A 20126-nucleotide genomic window follows, 5' to 3' on the forward strand; every position below is an offset into this window, starting at 1 on the left:
ACACTTAACTAAACATGCAATGTCATGAAATACAGATAATCTAGTGGGAAGCCGCAGTAAACCCATAATTTCAAAATAAAGGTATCTTACAGTTTTTTAAAAACTGCTTACACACAAAATCTTTACATGTTGCACGATCTTTGACTAAGTTTTCAATTGCATAAAACACTTTTTTCAAAAACACTAAACAATTCTCTACCTAAGACACAAAAATCTAACAGTTATTGATTTGCTTTCCTTTTCTAAACACAACCAATCAAAATGCTACACTTATTCACCAGGGGCCTGTTTCACAAAAGCAGAATATCTAAATCCAGGATAACTGATAAAGCGAGGCTTGACCTAGTCTAATCTGTGCATCCTGGCTTGGTGCGTTTCACGAAGGCCGAGCCAGGCTGAGGAGGAGCGACTAGGTTGAGCCAGGCTGAAGTAATTCAGATAGATGCGCGTCCACGGCTTTCCTCAAAAGACCAAGAGGTCGATCACAGATTTAGTGATGCCAAAATGGAGAATACGTATTGTACATACTTTATACAGAGTGAGCAGCAGCTTCTTGTGGAAGTATGATGACGTGAAACACATGATTTGTATAAAAAGAAAAGAAACACGGCCGCTGTAATGAAACAGCGAGAAAAAGCGCAGCAGACGATCACGGACCGACTGAATGCAGCCTAAACATAACTAACCACTGCTCTGAATTGAAACCGTCATAATCATACCATCAAATTCGGCTATTAGATCATTTTCACAAATTAACAGTTGTACTCTTTGCCTTGAAATTTACCATCAAGATCAATTTTCTACAACGCTAAAATATGATGCGTAAATATCTCTTTCACTCTGTTCTCCCTTTTTTTTTTTTTTTTTTTTTTTTTTTTTTTTTTTTTTTTTTTTTTTTTTTTTTCTGTTTCTTCCTCTTTTTCTCTTCTCTCTCTCTCTCTCTCTCTCTCTCTCTCTCTCTCTCTCTCTCTCTCTCTTATGGGCTAAAATATAAATTTCCTAAGTCATATTAACTTCCACTGCTCGCTTTTAATGCAAAGTGTAGCATACAACTGTTCGTTTTTGCAAATGACAGTGACTCATTGAATGGTTTCAGTTAAGAGCAGTAGTTCATAAATGGATATTTTTAGATAGCATTCAGTCTGTCCGCTATTATCTGCCACGATTTTTCTTGCGTTTTTTTTTATTTTTTATAGAGGACGAGTTTCTTTCTCTACATATTATATGCCTTGCTCCCTCATATACTGTATGGACATAGAAAATAAAGACACTGAAGAAATTGGACTAAAATCTAGAAACTATAAAGATAATTAAGTGATAAATTCCATGCACACTGTAAACATGAATGGAACAGAGTATATTCATCAGTTATTTCCCCCCAGCAAAAAAGTTCAAAAACCATTGAGTTGTCCTCTACCTGTTGTTATATGAATGTACAGTAGCCTACATCACTAGATAGTTACTGGTCCAGTGAACTAAGACTATCATTTGGGAGGATTGTACAATAAGAATATGTTCTTAAAATTGTTCAATCCTCCCAAATTATAGTCCCAGTTTACCACAACAAAATGCTGTGCTAAGAATTCCAAATACAATGCACATGAAAGAGGAATAAACACGATCCTTATTGTTAAAGAATAATAAAAAAATAAATTCTCAACTAAAATAATTCAAGGTGCATTGGTCAACTATAGAAATGTACAGCATTGTATATATTGCCCTTAGTAACAGACTTCATTTGAAACACATTTGAAATGTTATCAGCCTTTTCTAATCATCTCAAAAACTGCCATAATATATTCATCAAACTTCTAACAACAATATGAACATCAGTCTTCATACAGCAATATAACAGTAACAATGACTGTCACATGAATAATTATAAAAAATAATGGTCACAATTTTAACTAATAACTTTTCTTAAATGAACAGCAATATGCTGTATTTTAATCCAGGCTGATAATAACAATAGGGTAAAACCAGTGCTGGGTGAACAGAAAAGGTTCCAGGATTAAATAAATCCTGGCTGTTAGCCTGGTCAGGAGCAGGCTAGCTGCACAGAATAAATCTCCATGGTGATTTATGTGCCTCCGCTTTTGTGAAACCGAGTCAAGGCTAAATTGAGCCAGGATAACTGGGAAATCCCGGCTTAATCCCTTATCCTGGTTTTGTGAAACAGGCCCCAGGTCCTTACATGTGCAAACACTAATTGCTTAAAGGTGCTCTAAGCGATGTCACTTAGGCTACATTTTTTGTCGCATACAGCCAACATCTCCTCACTGTCTGCTAGCTGCCTGTCCCCTGAAAACACTGTAAAAAACACGGTCTCTGTAGACAGCGCAGGCTCCACAAACGTCAACAAAAACAAACTGTGCCAACCTGCACCACGAAACATCAAAAGTGTTCCAGCCAATAACCGACAAGAAGGATTTGGGGGAGGGGGTTGGGGGTTAGTACACGGAAGGGAGAGGGAGGGGATGGGATGAGGAGGATGGAGGGGCAAGCTAGCTTCGTTTTCTTTGAAAATACTTTGAACGTCAACAAGAAGTGACATCACCCAACATTGCTTAGAGCACCTTTAACTGATCACTAACCAATCACTGCTTTAGTATAGATCTATACATAGGTCAAAGGTCAGATTACCTTTTTTGAACAATGGATGCCAAGTGAAGAGAAGAGTAGAGAGTGAAGGGAGTAGGAGGGAGAGGCAGGGGACGACGAGGACAAGTTCTAGGAGGAAGAAGAGGACGAGTTGAAAGAAGACAAGCAAAGAAGAGAAGGAAGGAGAGCCATCTCTGCTGAGATCAGCGCCACACTTAGTGATCATGTGATCAACCCCGGGTTGACCATGAGAGAAGCTGCACTGAGAGTCAAAGCCAAACTTGAGTCGCTTTACAGTGGTGTCCATAATTCAAACCTATTTTTATGGTTTTGTTTTCTTGTATGCTATATATACAGCACTGTGCTACTTACAACAGTAATGTTTTGCCAAATAAATATTTTCTGTTTCAACATTGCACTGGTGTTTACAGTGAACATTTCAACCCCTCTCAGCAGATTACTTTCACTCTAGAAATTTGTATGGAAATGTAGACATATACCTAAGAAAGACAAAAGAGCTTTAGATTTAGAGCAACAGTGTGTACATGGTATAACCAAAAATGTACTATTATGAAAAAAGTGTTTGCCATTAGTGTTTGCCTTATTTTGAGAGGTGCTCATGGCATTTTGAATGCAGTGTGTCATTTTTAAGGAGCTATAAGGCATTTTGCATTTGTGTGCGTGCAGTTTTGGGAATTGTGTGTAGAGTTTTGAAAAAAGGAGACAGTTTTGAAAACGTGTGTAAGCAGTTGTAAAAAACTAACGTGAGGTTGTGAAATTCTTCATAATAATTTGGTTTAATAGTGTCTAAGTATAGTATATTTGGGTCTAATTGGTTGGTTTCTAATAGTGAAATGTAGGCATATGGTGTTTTATTATGGCATAACTGTGTTGTTTAATGTCAGTAGAAACCAGGCTACATTATTTATATACGGTTTTGGTCGAGTTTTATACAAAGTGCAGTTATTACTTAGCCTACTAGTATAGGCTACATTTAAAAAAAAGAAAAGTGCGACCGAAAAAGGTTATTTTAGAGCCTACAAAACACACAGAGGGAGTGTGACTTCATTCTTTGCTCAGAATGCAATTTATCCATAATATCTGTAATGTAATATCTGAAAAAGCTCGTAGCCATCAAAACGTGGGAACGAATTGTATCTCGTGGCCACGCAATAGCATTTCTGGCCTCGATATATATTTTTTCTATTAGTGATCCTTCCGGGGCTCCGTACAAATCAGTAATCACACCTTTAGAAAGCACTTGCTTGGCAGACTAAAAAAGGCGAACTTTTCATATTTCATTAAAGAGTAATGGTTTTGTTTTAACCTTTGTCACATCATATGCTTGAGTCGCTCCTGACAAGGTTGTTCTTCGAGGTATTTCTGTTCAGGTGTTTAACTGACACACCCTCTGAATAATAAGGGTGTCGCTTCCTGATACACAACAAAGGTAACCAGCGACTCTGTGAAAGCAGACGGAACACGTTTCCACTACAGATTTCACTCTTTTTTTGGGGGAATAAACCTTGCAATGCTGCTGCTGATCCTGTTTGCTGGATGTCTGGCCACATGTGCCGCACAGACAAGTAAGTACACTGGCTGAAATCATTGGAAAATTTAAATGAGTTAAAAATACATAAGTAGCCTATAGGCTACATAAGTAGGCAACATTTATTAAGCTAAAGTTTGTAATAACAAGTTCAACCATCTAGATTTAAAATGTGGTCTTATAATTTCTTCTAATATTTTCCCATCCAACTCCTTTACCACTGACATGACAGCTCCTACTCCCGTTAGTCTTACGCAGTCAGTCCAGGCAACATCAGTCGTGGCACCTGGTTTGAACGCAGATGGTAAGTGCGTTTTAAGGTCGCACAATATATTTCAACCTGATGTCCAACATGATTTTAATGAATTTCCTTTTTATATGTCCCACAGCTGTAGCATTCCTCCGGGCAGCTGTTACGTCCGATTATGAGCTAAATGAAACAACAATAGGTCCAGCCCTGCTCCAGGTAACTACCTAACCTTGTTCCCTATCTTCACAAATCTCATGTCCATGAGACATGGTTGAGACAGACCTGAATATGATTTATTTAAAAATGATTTGTGTCTTTCAGCTGAAGACCCTTATCCAGCATCTCCAACCAGGTGTGGACTTCATGGTAACAGTAAAGAACATCACCAGAGTCTGAAACTTCAACTCACAAGTGTCTGTGTTTGGCAAGCCTTGAAACATGTGATTATAAAATAATAATATCCTCTATGTGAATGAGGAAGATCCTCAATGGAGTTTCTAATTTCACTTTTGGAGATGCCCCTGAAAATGCAACCTGCGTACCACCACTGAGGACAATATGTGAGTCTTGTTTAACTGACAACATTAAATTGAACAAGGCCTGATTAGGTCTAAAATTATAAAAGTACAGTTACTGCATTTGCTTTGATCTATCAAAGAGAGGTATGTAAAAAGGGATAAAGTCACATGTTTAATCAGAATTTGAATTAGGATGTTTTAAACAAGACTCACACATTTTCTGTGGTAATGATTATTGAAATAAACCCTATAACCCCACTGTGATGTACAGGATGTAGCTGATGTAAAAAAAAAAAAAGTTATTTAGGTGCATCCATTTTTATATTTAAAATGTGTAAATGTAAAGACAAATGTAAAGACAAAGACAAATTGTGTCTATTTTATAAAAAATAAATTGCTAATATCAACTTAATACTTGCTGTCAATTACAAACAAAGTAATGCAACTATATTTCCAGTAATATATGTCAAATCACCTTTTAATTGCCAAAGACACATGGTCACTGAGATGCTGTACATTTCAATTGTATGTAAGTGCATTGAAGAAATAAATCAGTAGCCTCGTAATCAGACTAAATTGTCATTTTGTTTCACTTCACTTCTACTACTCGAATCGCTGAACAATTTGGGCAGCGATTCAGAGATGTTAAACCAGGCTAATACATAAAAAATAGAAGGTTTTTTTGTATTAAAGGAGACATATTGTGCTAATTTTTTAGGTTCATACTTGTATTTTGGGTTTCTACCAGAATATGTTTAAATGCTTTAATGTAAAAAAAACCCATTATTTTCTTTATACTGTCTGTCTGACTATAGTCTATATCCTTTGCATTCCACTTCCGGGATTGCTCCGGTGCTGCAGGAAATTCCGCCGGATGCATATATTTACCGTTTCCTTCCACTTTCTTTGTGTTGGAATTTTAAATTCGGTGGGTTCATGAGGACTGTGGTTATCTGCTCCTCGGATCTCTGCAGGGTAAATTGAGACAGCTAGCTAGACTATCTGTCCAATCTGAGTTTTCTCTTGCAAGACTATTTTGCAGCGGCTCTGTGCGGAGTTTAGCACCGCCCATGACGATTGTGATTGGTTTAAAGAAATGCCATTAAACCAGAGCATGTTTTCCTCCCATCCCCGAATGCTATGTGGAGTAGCCAGACTCTCCTTCAGCGCGCTTTGGAGGAGGGTCTGGCAAAGCAAGACTAGTCTGACTATGCCTGTATTCACCTTCTGTCTGAAATTCTCCATCTTAACATCCGTCTCTTTAAGCCCCCGTCCCGACAAAGCCCAGTCTGCTCTTTTCGGCTTGCGAGAAAACTATGGCACACCCTTGCAAAGTTAGTTCTCAATTCGTGGGTGGAGATAAATTGATAGGGGTTTGGTATATTCTAATGATGCCGTGTTCACGCTCGTTCCGCGACTTCACGTCTATTCACGTCTTTACATTCATTTTCTATGGAATCACCAAATTTGCGGGAAACGCAACACACCATGAGCCTGCATGTGACTTAAACTCACATTGTATTTCATTGTGCATTGTACTGAAAAGCCACTTTTACTCATTCAAATCCAAATAGTTCGATAGTTTAAATTCAGAACCAGGAAGTGTACAACAGTGACACAACGGTTGTTTACCAGACGGGACCACAGTCGTCAAACAGATACAATTTCCAGAAACACCATGTTGTGGTAAGATGAGACAAAGGGAAAGCTTAGACAACATCAGGCCATTCATTGGTCAAAGGTCAGGGGACGAGAATAATCGGCTAGTCTCTAATAACCAAACCTGTTCATGTATAAATACGGTTGTGTCTCTACAGATTCTGGGAATCTAGGCAGCTGCATGATAAGGGAATATTTTGTTTCAGGACCGTCTCCTTTTGGAGGTCAGTGGAAACCAAGAAGAGGACAAGTTGACACACTTTTAGCATACTTCTTAGAGAGAGAGATAGGCTCAATTATTGTTTTAGGCAAGCATATGTGTTTACAGCGCCCACAATATCTTTGTTTACATTGAAGGTTCAACTAAACTTAATGCCTCCAGCATGAGTTTAAATGAATTGATACCTGAAGAAATGTTCTTGCTGCAGTTCCTCTTTCAGCCAGCAGAGGGAAACACAGGCTGAAGATGAAGGCTTTGACACAACTACTCATCCTGCTCATATTATACCTTTTTACCACCCAATACCTAAAACAAAGTATATTGGTTACACAATTTTTTTTCTTCTTTCATTTGTACACCTCTCAGTACTAAGCAGTATCTGTTCACTTCAGATGATACAAAGGAATCTTTTCTACGGGCACAGTCACGGTGCGTCACGCTCCATGACAATTGCTGTTTGTGTGGATCTGAATCTGTGTCATGGTATTAAACCAATAACACAAACTGGTTGTAGTCAGTGTTAGAACAAATAATCTCTTTAATCCAAAAGTCAGTGCTGCTGTCACCATTTGGTCCTCCAATTACATTAAACTGTTGTTATAATTTCTTAAACAAAGATTATTTTAAGATCAAAATAAATTAATAAAAATGTTCTACAACTTCTTGACTAGAAGAAATGTGTTCAAGGCTGAGTTAAAAGGGACACTCCAGTACACAAGCCTGACTTTTAGTCCCTATACGTCAGGTTCGAAAAACATTGGATCCTACGTTTCCCATGATGCAAACACATTTGTAACTCAGTTTTTAACACAGGCTTTCTCTTAAAAGTGGTCTCTAAGCTCAGAAAGGCCCTCTAGCGCCACATAAATCTATCTCACCGTTGAAAACTTTCTTCAGTTCCCCCTCCAGGCATCTGAAGTCTGTTATGCATGCAAAGTGTGGAAATTGAGTTGCATGAACATATCCATAAGAGAGAGGCCATGTCTTCTGTACCTGCAAGAGATTCTTTCTAGTTCTATTTCTGGTTCTATTTTTCTTGTCACTGATTATAGAACTTATGTTCCCGTGCTTGAATTAGGTTTGTTATTGATATGAATCTAGGTCACTGTTAGGGAGGCTATACCAGCAACAACAACAACAACAAAAATTGACTTAGGTAAGACTTCTGTCAAAGCATTCGTTTTATAGTATTTATCTTTGTCAATGTCAACTATGAAGAGCTTCTTTAGGATTTAAAGACAAATAATCATAATTTAATCCCCTGCAAACCTGAAGCTGCCATAACACATATTTCTTATGAAGTATGTGTCAAATGAATGTGTGCGTGAGAAAGGTGTCCCTTGTTGAGATGAACCCACAGAGAATTGTCTCCTGACTTAGCAGTTCCCCTCAGATATGGAACGATTTAGCGTCTTTCAGCTCATTGTTTTGGTGTTACAGCTGCACCTTAACTGTTTTGGTTCACTCTCAACGCTGTCACGTCGTTTCTAGTTGCAGCAGGCAGCTGTTTTCAGCAACAACAAAAACTCTCAAAAACCATTGCAGACCATCGACCCAGCACCAAACTGCAGGAAAGGTTAGCGAAGAGCTGATGAACGTGGTAAAGCATTTAACAACTGAAGAGCCAGGGAAGTCAAATAGAAGACAAATATCTCAAAACCTGCGTAAATAATACCAAAACTACATCTGCATGTACACACCACTAGAGGTCGGTGAGATATGTAATTTACTCAGTGTGATGATACTGTGTTTTACTCAAGTTCCACTTCTCTGTAAGTTCAAACTGACTTCATTGGACAGCAATGGCTGCAAACGGTATCAAATCGATCTAAAAACATTTTATTTACCCATTTTTTAAATGGTTACACAATCCATAGTTGAAAAATCGAATTGCTTTATAAAATAACTTAATCTGTGTTACTTCTGTTATTGATATGTTCAGTTTCCTCCACTTTCTTTCTCTCCCATGCTGTGGTCCGTGTTAAATCAATGTTGTACTGTCCTCTTTTCCAGTTTTCCACATGACCCGTGTGCTGCTCTTTTAAGCCCTCTGGACAGATCAAGGCGACACTCAGAAGACGTCCACACACTTGACCACACACTGGATTCAGGCCTCATCTACAGTACCTGCCTTTAGTATGGACCTGAGATTCCTGTTTGTAGCTTCAGCTCTCCTTCTGGGGGCCACATTCACCATTTCAATGGCGGACCGCACCTCACAGTGCAAAGTCAAATGGTAATGTAGATTTTATTTTCTAGTATTTGTAGATTTGATCAACCTGTGTTGAATGTAAACTGTATGAGTGTACTATGAGTGTACTGTGAGTGCCTTCGGGGACTCTTTCAGTGAAGTCTCTGTATTTTTCAAGTCCATGCTGCAGCTGTTAATGTTCACAGAGCAGATGCTGCATCATGTGGCCAGCTAGACATAATGCTTTATGATGGTGTTTGGGTAGCATAAAATTCCACTGTGTAAAAGGATCACATGCATGTTAGACGAGGTGCTTATGAATCCAAAGTTTTGTGCAGCCTGATTTCTCACACATTATCTTGGATATGGGGAGGCTACAGGACTCACAAGATTCACATTAGTCATGTTCGTGCAGATAAATAGAAAGTTATGACGACTAACATAATTTTAGAATAAATCTTTTATTGATTTTTCTGGTGTTTTTGAACAGTACATGAGCCTTCAACTGAGTATTACAGTAACAGATCTAACGCTTACTGCTCTGCTCTGCAGGTTGTTTGGAATCTCGTGCGAAGATGTAACTGGAAAGCTGGTGAGCCAGATCAAAGCCTGGCAGATCGGGCAAAGATGTTTGTATGAAGGAGAGAGGTGCTCGTACGAGGTCAGAAACATCTCAGTCAACTCATTTATTGTTGAAGTAAAATAAACAAGCTATTTCTGTGAAAGGAATTCAATTTTTCAGCATTCCTTTAATTTAGAATCAGGATGCAGTAGATGGATGCAAACATTTTAGAATTTCTTTAAATAAACATATAATAAATATTTTCTTTTTAAGATTTTACACAGACCGTAATGCCTTTGGTCACTTGCCATTAACGTCTGTAGAAGGTGGTGTAACAGCTAAAATGTATCAAATATAAACTTATCCTTTCATATCTTGTGAACATGCAACAGATATAGAAAAATATTGATACATTTCTGGGTAACACTTTACTTTAACCCCGCTATTTAGCTTGTATAAGTAGTATTTAAAAAATGTATAATGTAGTTGTTAGCAGATATAAGTGTTTATTAAGGTATTTGCCAAAAAGTAGCATTTGCTTGCCACTACTGCAGGCAAGTGGATGCTAGGCATTATGATCAGTAGTAGTTAATGCACGGTGTAGAAAATATCCTTGATTTGACTGATTTTGAAATGCTCTGCAGCTTGTGTCGACAGCTCCATACCTGATCAAAGCCACACACACGTCTCCAACAACCAAAAAAGTCAACGACCTCCAGTTCCTTCTAGAGCAGTCAACTGTTTGCAAAATGACTGTAAGTGAATGATTTTCTGAATGAGTAAACAGACTGATGCCGCTCATACAAAACATAAACTGCGTCTTTACTTCGAAGCTACTTCCTCCTCCTCAGCTCTGCTAGACAAACTTTCAAATCATTACAGGAAGACCCCCAGGGACTTGGTTTATTTCAACTGAATGCCAGATTTCATCATGATAAATTTGATTTAACGGTGCAAACATAAACATGTTAAAGTCTGGGTTTGTATTCAGTATTTAACACAGTGTAAGTTTCTTATGGCTATGACAAAATGTTGAAATAGATAGAAAATGTGCATGTGATGTTGTCACACAGTGAGTTAAAATGTTATTTTTCTGACTTTAAAGCTGCAGCTGGTAACTTTTATTAAAATATGTTTTTGTCACATTTACTCAGACTGTCACTATATCGTGACAGTAGACCATCAGTCAGAACAAATGTGAAAAAATCCTGTTCCTCTGCCTCCCCCTAGTGCTTCTAATGGCAAAAGCAAGTACCCACCACCGAAGATTCAACAACCAATCAGAGAAGAGGAGTCTCTTACGCAGTGTCAATGACTGTTCATAAACTGTAATCAAACTGTAAAAATAGCAGCACTGATGAAATATGTATAAAGATTCATTTATTTCACAAATTATCTGTCTGTGCTACTATCACGAGAATCTTTTTTTATAAAAATTGACATCTGAGCCTTTAAAGCCACTCAAAGAAAAATGAAAGAGCAGAAGGTTAATCAGCTTCAGTCACAGGCCCCTGGCCAGAGGGGCTCTACCTCAAACCTTCAAACCTGTATGTGTCTGTCTGGCTTTCCTCTTTGAAACACTGTTTTCCTTCTGATGTGCAGGGAGAGGCAGTATCAGAGTTCTCCAAAGATCCAGCTGATAACAGCACAAACTACTGCAGTCTTCAGAACCTGATGGATGGTAAATAGGAGTGGAATTTGTTGTATCATCTATTTCAGTGTTTAAGCGTGATTATTAATGCCTGTGTACTTTTCTCTGTTCAGGAAGTGACCTGATCGATGCGGAGGGATACAAACAGTTCAGCAATAAGTGGATCTGTCCTGGGTTTGACACTGCCAACTGCACCTTATCTTAGATGGAGGTAGATCTCACTCGCTCAAAATATCACTTCCTGTTTTGGAATAACTTTAAAATTAGACTTCAGCGGGAACTGGTTCTTAACAGTGCATTTATCTTTCTGTATATGTGCGTTCATTGTGATTTGTGTTAATATGTAATATTCTATAACATGCTTTAGAATTGCTGTTAAAAGGATTTAATAATAAACTACAATTTTCTCTGAAAACATTTGTTTTATTTGACATGAATGCAATGATATGAAACTGCAGCATGTTTTAACAGCTGATGCTCTTGAACAGTGTTAAAATGATGCATGAATGAGGTGTTTTTACAATAAATCAATTAAATAAAAATAAAAAGTACTGCTAATACTAATATGTGTGCGGTATGAGGTCTACCAGTCAATATAGAGTTTTGGAAAATGTAACAACTCGTCTTTCATTTGTATTCCAGTCTGGTCAACTATGTAAAGAAATTAGCAATTTTTTAGTGGACAGTGACTTTTATAAAATGGCACTAATTAATTAAATAACATGATGCATTACAACTATGCAGTTTAATCACAAGACAAAATGATAAAGAAACCAAGTGTATTTAAAACAGATACATTCAAAACAAACTGAACGCCTAAAACTATGTCTTGCAGTTCATAACAGAACAACTAGAGAACGCAGTGCAGTAGGCTGTTTGTACATACTGTAAAAAATCATGCATGATTAATGGTGGATATGTTTTTAATGAGAGAAGGGAGGCTTTTGAGAGAAAAAGAGACAGAAAAACAAAGCTTGATTCTGAAAGTGTTTCAAGTTCAATGTATATTTATTACTGAATTTGGTCAATCAGCACTTAAACATATGAAAACGTTGACAGAAAACTATAGAAATCATTTATTTTAATCCAACTGATTTAAAACAGATTATACTGAACTGGAAAATCTTCTCTTTAAAGATTATCTGGCTGTTTTTTGACAAATGTGATGCACAAAGTCACATACATACCATGCTACATCTTATAAATGGTACCATACATATTGGTCCATTATCATTTGTAACGTATCCTCATACAGTGGTTTGTATGATATCTTATAAAAAGTTATGCACAATTTCTGAGCGTTATGCCACAAATGTCAAGCAACACGAGCGATCGGAATTTTAAAAAGTAAGAATTATAAAATAAGTTTGTTACATAACTTACGTACGGGGTATCGTTGGGCAAAAATTCCATAATCATTTTCAGCATATTGCAATTCAAGTGGTCTGAGAGAAAACTACTTCTCCATCTCCTCTTGGCTCACTTTTCAGGCTTTAAAAAATCTAGCCCGTGACGGGAGACTTTAGCCAATCACAGGTCATTTAAAGCAACACTAGAACTTTTCCTGCTTCAGACCCCCTACAGGTTGGAAGCGGAATTGTCCATTACATTACATTATGCAAGTTTGCCAGATCAGGTGAGTAAGTTGGAGTACAAACGTTTAGCTCCGCCCACATTTAGCCCAACCCCGGTTTGCGTACTGCAGTCAGGTGCAATTGGAGTAAGTAGCGGCTCTGTAGTGCGAATGAACTGGACAATGTAATGTAATGGAGAATTCCGCTTCCAACCTGTAGGGGGACTGAAATGGGAAAAGTTCTCTAGTGTTGCTTTAAGAGAGAGTGTTCCAATTGGCTGTTTTGCGCATGCATTTCCTGTGGGACAGAGCAGGGAGAGGGAGAGCTGCAGGAAAAAGTCTTATTATGAAGTTGTATTCTTAAAACCTAATATTGAAATCAACCGTTTTAATTGAAAGAATTATGACCCGTAAACAGGGCACTTAACTTAAACTGCTCCACAGTGAAGAAAGCAAGTTACATCTTCTAGTCTAAAAAATAAAATGTTAAAGGAGCTCCATATTTCCTCCATAGTTTTTTGAAATCCTCATAAAAGATATTCCTTGATCTCTGTAGAAAGGGGCATCCCATTTGTAGAAGAAAGCAACAGTTTCTCAAGTGCCTGCTCCTTCATGGTGAGTCATTTGAGATGTCAGACCTTTTTTTAACTTGACCTTGGAGAAGTAATCCTCACAAACGTTGCAGGCCTGCGCCTCGTCACTCTGTCCATGCAAGGTCTTGCTTTTCTGCGTTTGGGGAGCAATGAACATCAACATATGGACAAGGCTGAGGCCTCAGGCAGAAAGCTGATGAGCGACGGATTGTCTGCAGCTCACTGTGTTTTACCGTTGGCTTGTGCTTCTGTCTCAGTGTCAAATTCAGTCAGGCAGCAGTAGAGCAGCATCTGGCTGTATTTGGTGACAAAGGCTGGAGGAGGAAAAGAGGTGAGAGGAGGGAAGATGTGGAGGAGGAGAGGTGAGTTACAGCTGACTCTGATAATCCAAGATGATAAATGCTGTATTTTGAAAATGCTATAAAATCATGTGCTACAGATATTTGACAAACTGGGAGAAGGGTGTATGATTGTGCAATATTAAACATAATAATCTTATGTATCATGTACAGGGAATGTCTTCCTTTTGTCACCTCCTCTTAACATGTTTGAACAAGGGTCAACAAACACAGGGCAGCAACAAGACATAAGACATTTCAGCCTAAAACGTACTGTTTAACTTGCGTATGAATTTGGGCCTCCTCTCGTCAGGCAGGTAAATGGCTACGTAGTAGACCGGCACCCCAGACAGTGCAATGCCAATTCCTATGAGAGAATTGATGGTGTCTCCGTACAGAGGGACGATGACTAAGAACAGGCTACACAGACAGTAGATGAAGGGGAAGAACAAGCTCAACTGTGAAGAGAAAAAGACACAAATCGTGTTAGTTTGTAAACTGATGTCAGAGTATGTTGTGATGAATTATTCAAGACAATATGTAATCTATGGAAACTGTATTAGCAGTGCTTCAGGTTATGTTCATAAGAGTAGGCACAACATGACAGACCCACTAAACCTTCTCCTCAGTGCCGTAATCATATTTCTTTGTTCATTTTGCACAAAAAGATCACTGAGTTTGGGCTGTAACAAGCTAAGTAAGTTGAAGAAGATGAAGAAAAAGCTTCCTCGCTTCAGGCCATCAGCATGCTGAACTCTCTCCTCTGTATATCTGCACTAACCTGTACATTTGCATATTTGTATCAAGTTCGTACTAAAGTGTATTGTATAACTTGACTCAAAACTTTGGTACATATGCCACAGTTGTGAGTCACGTTATACAGCAACACTTACTTTTTACATTTTTATATACTGAAACATTGTACAGCCAACAACACTTCAACATCTTAATAGGCTACTAATACTACCTATATTTCTTTTTCTATTTCTTAGTTTAACTTTTATTCTTATTATTATTCCCTTTTGCACAGCCTTAATATTATGCCACACTGCTTTTCATTGTATGAGCATGTAACAAATAAAACCTTTGAATCTTGAATCCAAATGTAACTGCAGATGTAGCTGCATATGATAGATATGGGGTTCAAAGTTAAATTATTACAGAAATGATCGCTTCAAACCATAACAATATTTGAAATACCCACAGGAACTGTAGAGCTGTGTATGTATGCACTATGTGCTGTATGAGCAGTGAAAAAAGCAGCACCTTCACAGGCCTGTGTCTGTCTGGCTGAGTGATGCGCAGGTAGATAAGGCCGGCCACAGACAGACCCACGTAGAGCCAGTAACTGAAGCTGAAATAGTTGATGAGCTGGAACACGTCCTCCACACACAGGAAGATCAGACCCATTAACCCCTGCAGAACATGAATTCACATATGTATGTGTCTAGTTGTGACGTGAATATTTTTGGTCTCTTTAAGGTGGCATGCAAGTGTGTATGCATTTGGTCAATCTGATGTCCATTTGTATTTTAGAGTAAGATAAATGGTCCTCACATTGAACAGTAGTGCAGGTATTGGTGTGTAGCGCCGCAGGTGAATCAGACTCAGACTGTTTGGGAGGTGGCCCTCTCTAGCTCCAACGAAAAACAGCCTGCATGATCAACAAAGATGGAAAATTTTTGGCAAAACATTCATCATGATAATATTATAAGTCAGGGTCTGTTCAGTACTTCCTAATTACCGTGAGGCAGCAATGACAGAAGCATTGAGTCCTCCGTAGCAAGACATGGCCACTGAAACAGGCATGATCCATCTGAACGGCCCCAGGGCTGCATTCCCAAAGGTCTGTGAAGAAGGAAGAAGAAAGAAGCACTTATCCCTCAATTGGGAAATTCAATTTTTACACTCTGTTGTTGTTACATTACACACATAGGCCCGAAATACACTCACATGCAGTGCCTTACTTAAGGACACCTCGGCAGTGCCAATACTTACTCCATACTTTGGCCTGGTCCCCAAGCCTGAGCTACTCCCATTCCATGGTGAACATGGTTTATTACAGTTTCTGAAGTCAGAGTGCAAAATGTCCTGAGTCAACAATTTCATAGTCCAAATCAACGGAAGTACATTTCCAGGATAAAGCCTGACAATTTAAATATCTCACGATACTGTATTGTGTGAACAGTTAACTTTATTTAATATTTTATGTTGAATTTTCATTTGCAGGGTGCAAATGCAAAAACAAGTTCCTTCCTGGGACCATTTTGCAAAGCCACCGTCACTGTGTCCGGAGCACTACCCAAGATGAACAATTATAATTGGTTTAAAAAAATGGAAACAACCCAGAGTGTTTTTTTTTCTCCTATCCCAGAATGTATGTGTGGTGTAGCCAGACCTATTTCCATAGCGCTGTGGAGATAGGTCTGGCAACCAATTCAGGACTATATTTAGCAGCAGAGTAAATCATCTCTCTCAGCTGACTGTTTGTGTCTTACCACAGCAACGGCGTCACTGGCCAGCAACGATGGCATGTCCAGAACCACATAGTACGCTACGTTGGTCAGCAGGTAGATGATGGTCACTATGGGCATAGAAATGGCAATGGCCAGGGGCAGATTCCTACAACAACAACATTAAAAAACAGCACAGAGCATTGTCTGACTCACTGAAAAGCTGCAGTGGCAAATTACAGGGGGTTCATGTTCAACATTTTACTCAAATTGCAATTCTAACCTTGATAGCCCATTATTTAGGATGCCAACAAAACAAACAAAAAAGGATAAAATCAATAAGTTGGAGAATTGCATGTGGATGTGCTATAACATGCCTGATAAAAGTAAACTGTAAAGACTGATAACCTGTAATAACTGATATTTTGGCAACTTGAGGGCGGCAGACACTGTAGCTGTAACATCAGTCCTCCGAAGAGCTGAGGGTAACATAGAGTCATCATAATTCTCTGTAGGTTCATCACTACAAGCAATGCTTTTCACAAATACATAGTCATTTGAGCCACTGTTAATATGAAAATATTGATTTTAGCAGCCTTAAATAATGCATAAACAAATGACTGACTGTTACTGTAATTTTAAATGTTAATGTAATACTTTATTCAACTTTTACCATTCTCTCTGACCACTCTGACTGTACTCAAAGAAAACTGTGAGCCAGAAACAGAAAGTAAAATCAAGTCTAAAGTTGCAAACATGTGTCTCTTTGTATGTGTGTGTTACCTCTCTGGATTCCGAATCTCCTCAGTGACAAAGTTGAGTGTATCCCAGCCGGAGAAGGAGAACAGAGCTGAGTAAAGGGCCAAAGCAATGGCTCCAGGATCTGTGGAGGAGCCTTCAAACGGATTGTCGAAGCTCTTTGATCCTCCTGCACAAATAGAAGTCAAAGTTTAAAGCACATATTTATTTGTTTTTTCAATGATGCATTCATACTTTTTACATAATCTTACCAGTAGATATTTTCATTATTCCTACAACGATGATGAGGCAGAGTGCCATGAGTTTGGCGTAAGTGAAAATGTCCTGGACTAGAGTCCCCCACTTCACGTAGGCACAGTTAATGAAGATGAGCATACCTGGGAAAACCAGAGTAAAAGGGCAATTAATGAGTCTTCCTCTGCATGACTGAGACATTAATTTATATAAACAAGGCGTAATACAGCTTCTGGTACAACTTCTGCCTTCCTGTTAGGTTGCATTTGCAAAGATAAATCATTCAGGAAACAATGGTAAACCACACTGGTTTGTAAATTCTCTAATACTGTTCGTTGAATTTCAAAAGCTATATAGCTATTAGAAGCCGGCTGATAGAGACTGTGCACAGTCTCTATCAGTGTACAGAAACAGAAACGGACTTCTTAGTAGGGCCGCTCATGACTTATGGCATTGCTTCTCTCTCATGTAAATACCACTTCTGCTAACAACATTGTTGAAACCACAAAGCCAGGCTGTACAGTCTAATTATAGTTGATGCCAGTTCCACACAGGGTTACTGAGTCCTGGGTACTGGGATTCATGGATAGCTAAATATGTGCTAGGTCTATAATACCACTCCACCACTTTTGCCCATGTCATTCTTAAAGGAGCAGAGAGGTAATTACTGAATGTAAATAAAACTGCATTTTTTTCAATGCAGTCCATAAATAGTATACAAATTAAGGATTGTAACTTTAAGTGTAAGGGTTTTGTTGCACAATAGTGAAACATGCTTTTTGAGTTGATCTAGGGGTTGAGCTGACGTCAGGAACTGGGGTGAGGCCAAAGTGGGCATCAGAGCATACATTTCAAACACTAGTTGGCAGTAAAGTGAGTTTTTCCTGCCTGTATTTTTCTGCAAACCATTGCAGACTTTTATATATCATGAAGACAAAGCTCATTTCTAAGTCATGTATTCTATTTTTCTGGGTGGTGAACTATATACAGACACATGCATGTTTCTCACAGAGGCAGGCTGCAGCGATAAGCCGGACAGCATCATATGGCGGCTGGCAGGTGGGGTAGAAAGCCTCCACCAGGTAGTTGGCGAAGGTCAGCGAAATCACAGCCTGGCTGGCTGGCTCGATCAAAAGGATGGACGTCCACAGACGGATAAATGCAAGGAAGCCTCCGAACGCCTCCAGGATGTAGGCGTAGCTGGCTCCAGACTTGGTGATGGTGGTTCCGAGTTCTGCGTAGCACAAAGCTCCAAACACTGAGAAGATGCCTGCAAAAGCCCAAATCAGCAACGACAGCCCGTAAGAGGCACTGTGCATTAGTACACCCTTCGGTGAGATAAAGATCCCAGAGCCAATCATGTTGCCAACAATCAGGCAGATTCCATTCATGAGGGAGATTTCTCTCTTCATCTGCATTTTCTCCACTTTCCCATTGTTCTGGGCCTTTAAGTCCTCATCAGATGGAGTCCGTAAACTTGGGCATATTGTCTGTGACATGAAATCAATCTTGTGCCTCAGATCCTCCATTTGTCCAGGGCTGGTGTGGAGGTGATAGGGCAATAATTAAAGTGGATTATTCAAATATAACAGTCAAAACATACGGTTGTTCCATATAAATAGGACATGATTTTTCTTAAGTATACTTTTTCTTTAATGTCTAACTACACTTCTCAAGCCTGAAACTAGGGCTGGGCGATATGGAGAAAACCAAATATCACGATATTTTTGACCAAATACTTCGATATCGATACCACAACGATATTGTAGTGTTGACTATTGGTGCTTTCACAAAATATTTACACAATGAGATTTTTGATAAATAATCATCAATAATGTGGATATAATGACTAAGTGGGTAAAGGCAAATAATAGAATAGCTTGAACAGTCTGGTGTGTTCAGAAAATGACATCACTTTATTGTAATGCAGCCCTTAAAACCAGGAAAAGACACCACTTATGCCATATTACGATATTACGATATCCAAAATCTAAGACAATATCTAGTCTCATATCACGATATCGATATAATATCGATATATTGCCCAGCTCTACCTGAAACATTAAACCGAAAATGTCCAGGGTACAAGAAAAGGTCATACATGTAGCCATTCCTTCAGTAATGATTCCTCACGCTCTTTATGCATCCAGACATGAACAAATCATTACAACTAAGTTGTTGTAATTTAAGACATAAAAGGCCAATGTGTAAAAAGAACTTACTTTATTTGTTTACGTAAAGAAGATCACCAGGTATAATTTTTCCTACGGAGTCTCCCTCAGGCCCGTGCTGCTCCTCTGAACCATGCAGTGAGACATTGGTCATCTAATGTATGTAGATGTAGCAACAGGACGGTCGATGTTGCAATTACTGTTGCCCAGCACAACCACAACGGGTGTTTTTCCAGCTCCAGGCGAACCACACTCTCGTGTTCCCCCCTGCGCTATTTTCAGAGACAAGCAGACCTCGTCCCTGCCCCCTGCCAGCCCTCAACAGCTTAGACAGAGGGAGCCAAGCTGCTTCTGGGTTACAGATACAGTCAAAAGAATGTATGATATAAAACAGATTGTGACGTATACTGTCATTAAAGAGTATCTAATGTACTGGGTCACTCAGACAGGTTGCTATACACATGTATGAGACAATAGACCTCTGGCCACGGACATGTAAAATTCCCGGTACCCCTTCTACAAAGGAGCAAGACAGCCAGACTGAAACTGAACTCTTTGCCTCTCTTTGAGGTCGTTTTGCGTCGGTGTTCTTTTTGCGTCTTTTGGGATTGTTTTTCGTGTCTCTTTGTAATTGTGTAATTGTGCACCTGGGTCTGTCCCCAGTAGGACTGTTCAGTAATCTACCTCTATACATAACGCCCCTTGTTTCTTGCCATTCAAATCAGAAGCTTTACTTAGATGATAACATTATGTGAGCTAATAACGTAAATATTGCACTTGGATTAAGGCTACATAACCATAAAT

The 20126-nt window shown here is 38.8% G+C and overlaps 1 protein-coding gene across 1 annotated transcript; it reads right to left on the minus strand.

Annotated features, from left to right (window-relative positions):
- Positions 1-12190: 12190 nt before the first annotated feature.
- On the minus strand, positions 12191-19584 carry LOC120568994 (Y+L amino acid transporter 2-like). The gene is made up of 10 exons (XM_039816775.1): positions 19374-19584; positions 18161-18690; positions 17169-17294; positions 16942-17086; positions 16204-16327; positions 15450-15553; positions 15263-15359; positions 14972-15121; positions 13980-14163; positions 12191-13681 (listed from the first exon to the last, which is right to left on the minus strand). The coding sequence occupies exons 2-10, from the start codon at positions 18678-18680 to the stop codon at positions 13587-13589; spliced, it is 1545 nt and encodes a 514-aa protein (XP_039672709.1). The 5' UTR covers positions 18681-18690; positions 19374-19584; the 3' UTR covers positions 12191-13586.
- Positions 19585-20126: the final 542 nt, after the last annotated feature.

This window comes from Perca fluviatilis, chromosome 11 (assembly GCF_010015445.1).
Source record: "Perca fluviatilis chromosome 11, GENO_Pfluv_1.0, whole genome shotgun sequence".
Classification (NCBI taxonomy): Eukaryota; Metazoa; Chordata; class Actinopteri; order Perciformes; family Percidae; genus Perca; species Perca fluviatilis.

Bases quoted from the DNA above. Each gene is read 5' to 3' on its own strand.
- LOC120568994 (XM_039816775.1), bottom strand. From the start codon at position 18,680: ATGGAGGATCTGAGGCACAAGATTGATTTCATGTCACAGACAATATGC. The intron at 15,122-15,262 runs GTGAGGACCATT...CATGTTCTGCAG, and splicing joins TACCTGCACTACTGTTCAAT to GGGTTAATGGGTCTGATCTT. The intron at 13,682-13,979 runs GTACGTTTTAGG...TTCCTCCTCCAG, and splicing joins ATTCATACGCAAGTTAAACA to CCTTTGTCACCAAATACAGC.